This window comes from Leptonychotes weddellii, chromosome 5, assembly GCF_054177405.1.
Source record: "Leptonychotes weddellii isolate Sample4059 chromosome 5, ASM5417740v2, whole genome shotgun sequence".
In the NCBI taxonomy this organism is placed as follows: Eukaryota; Metazoa; Chordata; class Mammalia; order Carnivora; family Phocidae; genus Leptonychotes; species Leptonychotes weddellii.
Genome location: NC_138373.1, coordinates 48,577,643 through 48,586,399, shown reverse-complemented (window position 1 = coordinate 48,586,399; position 8,757 = coordinate 48,577,643). Strand labels below are relative to the sequence as shown.

Sequence of the window (8,757 nt, the reverse complement as noted above, 5' to 3'; positions counted from 1 at the left end):
TTTTTTTTTTTTAAGATTTTATTTATTTATTTGAGAGAGAGAGAATGAGAGACAGAGAGCACGAGAGGGAAGAGGGCAGAGGGAGAAGCAGACTCCCCGCCGAGCAGGGAGCCCGATGCGGGACTCGATCCCGGGACTCCAGGATCATGACCTGAGCCGAAGGCAGTCGCTTAACCAACTGAGCCACCCAGGCGCCCCTTTCTGATTTAATCTTATTTTGATTAATTTTAACCTAAATTTAGAGGCCCACCTGTGGCTGGTGGACCACGCAGTGTTAGGATGGTTAGTTGCACTTGGGCATTTCCCTCCACGCCATTTTTATTTAGTTCCAGCAGCCAAGTCATTCTCACCTCAGGGCATTTGCACCTCTGCCGGTTGGTTCCCATGTGTCCTTCAGGCCTGAGCTTACACGACACCTACTCCAAAGGCCTTCCCTGACCTCCCTGTTGGAGGTAGGTTCCCCCTCCTGATGGCGTCCTCAGTTCATAATTAGGCTTGGCATTTACTTACTTTCTAAAGCCAAGAGCTCCTCAAGGTCAGGGGTTTGATCCTCTTGTCTCCCCTCATGGGCCTGCAGCAAACGTGGGAACAGAAGCAGCGTCCATGTGTACAGTTTCGGGGGGATAGAGACAGGGGGCCTCTAACCCAGTTTGGGGAGGGGTTGGTGAGTCCGGAGCAGTTTCTCAAACTTTAAGTAGGGCTTTTAGAAGATGAATAGGAATGAGGAGCATGAAAGTAACGTTGTAGAAAGGCCTTTCCTACAAAGATGAGAAGGAGCAGCAGGTAGGAGGAGTAAGGAAAGCATGGGGTGGGGTCTGCGGGCCTGTGGGCCGTGTGTGCGGATGGGAGGGGTCCTGATTGTGGAGGACCTCAGAGGCCTTGAGATGTAGCATGTAGGTCAGGGGCCGGCAGATTTTTTTTTTTTTTTTTTAAGAGCCACAAGTAAATAGTTCAGACTTTGCAAGCCCTAAGGTCAAAACTTCTGAACTCCACCACTGAAATGCAAAAACAGCCTTCGATGACATGCAAATGGCTGTGGCTGTCTTCCAGTAAAACTTTATGGCCACACATTCAAACTCCAGATAATCCTCAGAGGACATTAACTATTCTTTTGATTTCTTTTTTTTCCAACTATTTAAAAGAGTAGAAACCATTCTTAGCTCGTGGACCATTCAAAAACAAGCTGCCGGCCACATTTGGCATCTGGCCATGTTTGGTGGGAGGCATTAAAGGGTTTGCAGGGGGACAGGAAGTGGTCGGATCAGGATGTCAGCTAGCTCCGTCCGGCTTTGGTGGGATCTCAGGGGCACGTGTGAAGACAATGAAGACAGTGGCGGTTTCTGTGAAGAGGCTGGGCAGCAGTCTGGGTGAGGGATGGCGAGGTCTGAAATAGGGCAACGTTAACAAGGATGGGAAGAAAGGCCTGCCTTGTGACCTATATTCTGCAGTCAAAATCAGTAAGAACTTGGTGATGGACATTCAGGGTAAGGAGTAAAAGAATGGTGCCCTAGGTCAGGCAGGACCCATCAGCTCTCACTGACCAGCTGCAATACGGAGTGCATCTTAATGCATATTTAGGTTTGGGCCACTTACAGGGTCTTCCTTTAATCTGCAAAATGAGAGTAGTTTCAATAAATAGTGCCTCACCTAGTCCTCAGATTTGTCCCCTCGTGGGAACAATTTTGTTTGCTGTTGAATGGATAACCTAATTCTAGATGTTACTCTAGAAAAATGATACCCCAGTACTCTGTAATAATCACCTAACCGTACTGACATTTTCCCCCATCCTGTCCTACCAAAAGAAGTAGCTAAATGATCTCCTTCAAAGTATATAATTGCAGAACGTAAAGTAGGCTTCTGGTATTAGAAGAAATTCCAGTGGTAGAATCTAGGACATTGATTATAGTAAAACTCCTTTTGCTGTCCAAATCTTAGCTGCTCTTACAAAGCAGCAAACAGTGCAGAGAGAGCAGGAACCTTGTAATCCCAATTGTTAGTAAATGTTTCATTACCATAAAATTACATAAATTATCCCTGTAGCCCTACAAAACTACCTTTTCACTTGCCCTGTTCTAGGGGATTTCTGCTGTGTGAGTATTAATGAAAGTGGGGTTAATTTACGTTACAATTTCGCACGCCACCTGGGGACACAAAGACTTGGGTTATATAAGAAAACACGTGTGCGGTGTACATCCTGCAAATCTGCATTAAGGTAACTGATAAGATTGGAAGGGATTAACTCGGTGTATTTTGTAATGTCATATCCTTGCTTTTCATGATGTTGATTTTATCCCTCTGTGGGCATTAGTTTTCTCCCCGAATCAAGTAGCCAAGTTCAGCTCCTTTAGCCTTTATTTTTGTCTATGAGTTTTTTGAGAGATTTGTTTGGTGCAAATCTCTAATACCTAGGTCTAGGATTCTTTAGCTGTTCTTTATGGTTGTTTAGTCAAGAAATATATCAAGTTGCTCAGTGAAAAAAATGGGTGATTGACTAACTGAAATTTGCAGGATTCAGAAGGTTGCTTTAGTATCATAAGGTACTTGGCCAGTTACCAAGGTGGCAATCTAGAACCAAAACATTCTTCTCACTGTGGTTGCCCCAGCTGAGGAAGGGCCTTGGATATAAAGCTATTACTCGCTGAAGAGGGATGCCTCATCCCTGCACTTTGTTTTATCCCTTTCTCCCGTCCAGTGCCCTTCTCTGTGCCCCGTCCAGGCACGCCCCGCCCCGACCCCAGCCCAATGACTGAGTGCTCTCAAGCCCAGTGATTGGAATAGCGTAATGGTAACCGCTGTGTTTATGCTTACTCTGTGAGGCATCGCACTGAATGTCTCCACCTGTCTCTTGAGAAATGTGTTGCTGTCACCTCCACTTTATAGAGGAGCAAACAGACCTCATGAGGATAAGCACCTTGCCCCAGGCTCCATGGCTAGAACTGGGCGGGGGGGGGAGCTCAGATTCAGACCTAGTGGGAATTGCAGTAGGGTTCTGGGGTTTGTGCCCACAGGACCAGCTCCGCCTCGCCTCCCTCCCCCTCCGTGCCACGCGCTCCCCTGAGCCAGACTGCAGTGGTTCTGTAGACATGAGCTTCCCTGGTCACCTGCAGGGTCTTTGCTTGTCCTTGCCCTTGTCTCTTTATCCCAAGGCATCAATAGGGCTTTCAGATCTGAGGCAGCTCAAAATATATGGCAAGGAGTGCCCAGGAGTGTGCCGGTGGACTTATGTCGCTGGGCACCAGCCACTCCCTCCCGCACCGAAGCAAAAAGGGTTTATCAGAGCAGGAAACATGTCTGACTTCTGGAGTACCATGCTGGCATCTTTTAATCGACGTCCACCATGATGCTGGAATCTGGTGGATTCCACCAGATCTCTTCCACCTCATCTCTTCCTGGGTTATTACAGAGGCTTCTTAACTAGGTGCTCGGTATCCAGTCTTGCCTCTTCCCCAGTCCATCCTTCCCCCACAGCCAGATGTTTCTACAACAAATTTAATTGCCACTCCTTGTCTAAAATCTTTGTGACTTCCTATTGCTCTTAGGATCAAGAATGATCCTTTTAGGTTCCTTCTAAAGCCCTGAGTAGTCTGGCCCCTGCTCGTCTTTGCAGCCTTGTCTCGCACGGGGCCTCATGCCCCTCACACTGTCTGTCATCCTTCAGAACCTGTGTTTCTCCAGGAAGCATGGTTTTTTCCTTGCCTCTGAGCCTCTGCACATGCTGTTCCATCAGTGCCCCCTTCGTGCACATCCCCCAGCATAGCGCTTGCCGGTATCCTCACTTTTCTTCACCGCTGTGGTTCACTCAGTTACAGTTCTAGGCACAGAGTAGCAGCTCAGTAGACCTCTCTTGCATGAACAAATGAAACCTACCCATTCCATTTTAGGTTTTTAACGTTAATTTGGATCTGTCTCCCACATTCATGATTTGGGTTTGCCAATATTGCTGACTCAACTTCATTTATCTTTTCAAATGTTTACTTTTTTTTTTTTTCCTTTCTGTAAGCTTCTCTTTTCCCACTCTTCAAGTCCTCCTTTTTAAAGACATTTTGGACTGCTTTTCGGTCTAGTCATCATGATTACCAGCACAGCGATCCCGGGTAGCTCTCGACCATGCTCCGCAGGACTGTTGAAGCCTCTGGGTGCAACTCTTTCAGCCTGCAGGGTCCTTCAGTAGCCGCCCCAGCCCTGTTTGGGCCACGTGTGCCAGCAATGCGGGGAAGGATAAACGAGTATTGTGTTTGCAACAATGTCTTAAAGGGATAGAATTCTATGTTATTTGTTGGGGTGAGCAGGGAGGAGCAAAGAGGAAGGCAGTTTATGATGGGCAGTGGTTCTGGGGGGAAAAAAAAGGAAATTAAATTGTGTAAAGTAAAAAGGAATCTCTAATAAGAAAATGTTCCCTGATTCCAACGATTCATATGCTGGATGTAGATCTAGATTTACTTAGCACAGCCCCCTCTCCACTCCCATCAGCGACAGCAGAATTGTTGTTGAGGTGGGCCAGGTAATAGCAGTTGTTCTTTGTTGCTTTTTCCTCACTCCAGAGGTGACCCTGAAGGTCCACATCAGTGACGCCAGCACCCACCAGCCCGTCACAGATGCGCTCATCGAGATTTTCACCAACCAGGTGTCCATCGCTTCCGGCACCTCGGGGACAGATGGCGTCGCCTTCATCAAGTTCCCGTATAAGCTGGGCAGTCAGCTGATCGTCACCGCCACGAAGCACGCCTACGTGCCAAACTCTGCCCCGTGGAAGCCAATCCGATTACCTGGTAAGGCCGTCCTAATCTTTCCCTGGAGCAGAGCTCATGGCTAGTGCTGGAGTCAGGCACAGAAGTGGTTTAAGAGTGGAAGGCAGGTGATCAGAAAAATAGGGGTTTAGTCTCTGCTTTACTTTTCGGGGACTTCTTTTTTTTTTTTTGAGATTTTATTATTTATTTGCCAGAGAGAGAGAACAAGTGCACAAGCAGGGGGAGTGGCAGGCAGAGGGAGAAGCAGGCTCCCCGGGAAGCAGGGAGCCCGATACGGGGCTCTATCCCAGGACCCCGGGATCACGACCTGAACTGAAAGCAGACGCTTCACCGACTGAGCCACTCAGGCGCCCCTACTTTTGGGGGCTTCTTATGGGAAGGATAGGTGGGGTCCTGTATGAAGCAGGTGGGGGCTCTCCCTCGGTTTACACACATACCAGAATCAAAAGCCTTAGAGTTTCTGCCCATTTCCCCAGCATCCTCCTTTGTACCTTTTTTTTTTTAAGATTTTATTTATTTATTTGAGAGAGAGAATGAGATAGAGAGAGAGAGCATGAGGGGGAGGGTCAGAGGGAGAAGCAAACTCCCTGCTGACAGCAGGGAGCCCGATGCGGGACTCGATCCCGGGACTCCAGGATCATGACCTGAGCCGAAGGCAGTCGCTTAACCAACTGAGCCACCCAGGCGCCCCTCCTCCTTTGTACCTTTTTGATTCCAACTGGTAGGATGGCACTGGGGCCATGCTCTGGAACGGAGCTTCCTTGTTCTGCTTCATGGGGCCTGACAGAACACTGGCCAAAGAGGCAGGGGGTGATGGGAACGCTGTCTTTCTCTCTCCCCCTTCTCACTTGCTAAGGGAAAACCCACTCCTGTGTGTTTCCTCAATACTCTTCCACACTTCGGCGCTTCTAATCACCCAACATGCTGGGTATTTTCCCAAGCATTTCTCAGATTCTCGGATGCCAGCTGGGTGCCCTACAATTTAACTCCATTCTGGCACTATCCACTATCCACCTGGAGACAGCATCAGATCCCACAGGTGAAGGGCTCAGTCCCACATGACTGCCCCCACCCCACGTCAGACACCAATCACAAGTCCACGTTGTCCCCTGGGCTTCTGACCCACTGGCTATAAATCAGAGGTCCCCCAACCCCCTCCTCAGGTTCGACTCGGTGGCCGCAGTGGCTCTCAGAAGTCAGGGAAACAGTCATTAAAAAAACAAAAGTCAACCAAGTAAATTTGAAGTCTGTTTGGCTTTATTTAAGTGATTCGTAAATCAGGCAGCATCCATCTCAGAAGTAGAGGGGAGCTTCAAGGAGTTGCACAAAAGGGAAGATTTTATAGGAAGGAAGGTGGGGTGAGGAGTTATTAGCAAAAGAAAAGAAAGGATTGTTTCAGGCAAGGTCACTTTTCCTTATGGGGAAGGGCAGGGATCTTACTAGGTGGGTCACCTTATCTTTTGAGGGAGAGTGGAGAGGGCCCATGTGACAGATTACCTCATTGATGCTGATCAAAAAAATTCCTGACTGACCCAGTTAAAACCGTATTTAGGTTAGGTGAGGTTTTAAGTTCCAGTTTGGTGATTCGGCCTGAGTGACGCCATTTTGGGCCTGTGGGTTTTTTTGGTTTTTGTTTTGAACACAGTTTACTTTCTAGATCACTGGTTCATTACAAAGGTATTGAAGGAACAGCCAGATGGAGGAGATCGTATAGGCAAGGGGTGTAGGAAGGGGCACCGCACCTCCACGCCTTCTCTGGGCGTACCACCCTCCCAGCAACCCCATGCGTATAGCTGCCCAGAAGCTCTCTAACCTCATCCTATTGGGTTTGTATGGAGGCTTCACGACATAATCAGGACTGATGAACTCATTGGCCACTGGTGATTGACTGGACCTCCAGCCCCTCTCCCCTCCCCCTGGTCAAGGGAGTGAGGCTGAAAGTTCCACTTGGTTGGTTCTCCTGCCAACCAGCCACCACCCTTAGGTCATCTAGGGGCTTTCCAAAAGCCGCCTCATTAGCTAAACCCACATTGAAAGAGACATGTTATGAGTAATACAAGTCACCTTTATGGCACTTATCACTTAGGAAATGCCATGGGTTTAGGAGCTGTGGTCTAGAAACAGGACCAAGACCAGATACGTATTTCTTACTATAAATCACAGGATTAAGTCATCATTCACCCCTTCACAACGCTGGTCTCCCACAGGGGCAAGCATGGTGCCTGACACAGATTCAGGGATGTGGTAGGTGGGGAGTTGGACGTGGCCCCTCTTCTGTCCCCTCACCTCTGGCTCCCACTAGCACCTGGACCACATTATCTGTTAGCACCAAGATTAGGGACAAGGAGGGGCTGAGGGCTGGAGGGAGACGCTGCCAGGGTGGAGTTTGGAAACAGGCTGCCCTGGTTCTGGCACCCAGTCTGTGCTTGAGCCCCTCTAGCTTCCTTGCCAATCTCTGTAGAATGGAGCTCATACCACCTGGTAGAGTTGTTCTGATTGCAGAGCAGTTAACATATATAAACGACCTTTCAGTGCCTAAAGCACAGTAGGGGCTCAATGAATAGCACAGTGGCTGGCAAAATACCAATGTCAGTGTTCAACTCTGTGCCACTGCACCACTAGACACACTCCGTCAGGGTCCCCGCTGCCTCTGGGGACACATGGGAGCCAAGTGTGGCTATACCTGCCTCATAAAGCCCTGGCGTCTACCCTCAGTCACAAAATTCTCTTTAGTTCTATTTACATTTATTAAGTACCTATTATGCGCCAGGCGCTGCCCTAGCCACTGAGAATAGAGATCTAGAGACACAGAGCTTGCCCCTGGGGAGTTTGTAACTTAGTCCGGGAGTTACGTAGTCAGCCACCAAAGCCATTCCCGTCTAATGGGTATGTTCACGCGTATATATGCATAGGGAATGCTGGAGCAGGGAAGGTTCAGCCTAGGTGAGGGAATAAAGGCTTCCTGGAGGAGGTGGGAGGGGAGCAGAGTCTGGAGGATGAATAGATATTAGCATTAGAAGGTGCTTGTAAGGGGCACTTGGGTGGCACAGTTGGTTAAGCATCTGACTCTCGGTTTCGGCTCAGGTCGTGATCTCAGGGTCCTTGGATCGAGGCCCGCATCAGTCTCTGCACTGACTGTGGAAGTCTGCTAAAGTTTCTCTCTCTGTCCCTACACCCTGCACCCCCCACCCCCCCCCGCCGTGTTTGTATGCTCTCTCTCTCTCTCTCAAATAAATAAATAAATCTTAAAAAAAAAAAAGAAGAGGTGCTTGTAAAAAACACAGATTTCAGGACTCATCCTTTCAGTCTGGGGATTGATCCAGAAGTCTGCAATTTACCAAGAACCTCCCCCCCCGCCCCACAACACACACACACACACACACACACACTCCACTTACGGATAAAAGCATTCACTAAAGTTGGAGACCACTGCTTTGTGAACTATGGGAAGTGGATTTGATATAGGTACAACTGAGGAGATCTTCTGGAAAAATCTTAGAGAAAAGGGGATAAACCATGAGAAATGTTTAGCAGACAAAATGCAGAATGTCTCTGGGAACAGGTGACGAGCGTTAAGGGAAAGGACAAAACAGAAGAAATGTAAATTGAATCTCGGGTTTCTAGCTGGTGACAGAGCAGATGGAACAGATGGTCAATAGGGTTGGGAGACCCACTACTTCATGGTTCCCTAAAGTTGACTCAGTTGATGCAGTGGGTTAAAAGAAGCCCCCTTCTGCTTCCCCACTCCCCTGTGCATCCTCTCCCCAGGCTCGGGGCTCAGGCAGAGGGGGATGCAGGTGCTAGCGGAGGTGGAGGATGGGAGGGCAGGAATGAGTGTTGGGGGTCATCATTGAAGGTGAGTTTAGTGGAGGGGACACTGGTTTTGAGCTGCCTCTGGGACACAAGTGTGTTCAGCCTGTAGTTTGAAGTGATTTGAAGGCTTGGGGGGTTTGGAGGTAGAAGTGTGGTTTGGGGGTCATTAGCATTGTTGAGATAAGAACCATGAACT

At 48.6% G+C, this 8,757-nt stretch overlaps 1 protein-coding gene across 3 annotated transcripts in view; it reads left to right on the top strand.

Annotated features, from left to right (window-relative positions):
* Positions 1-8,757, top strand: part of FAM171A1 (family with sequence similarity 171 member A1) — a 127,278-nt gene that overhangs the window by 62,426 nt on the left and 56,095 nt on the right. For all 3 annotated transcript variants that reach the window (XM_081820646.1, XM_081820645.1, XM_081820644.1), the window contains exon 2: positions 4,542-4,769. In XM_081820646.1, coding sequence (XP_081676772.1) covers positions 4,542-4,769 — 228 coding nt within the window. The remainder of the gene's footprint in view (positions 1-4,541; positions 4,770-8,757) is intronic.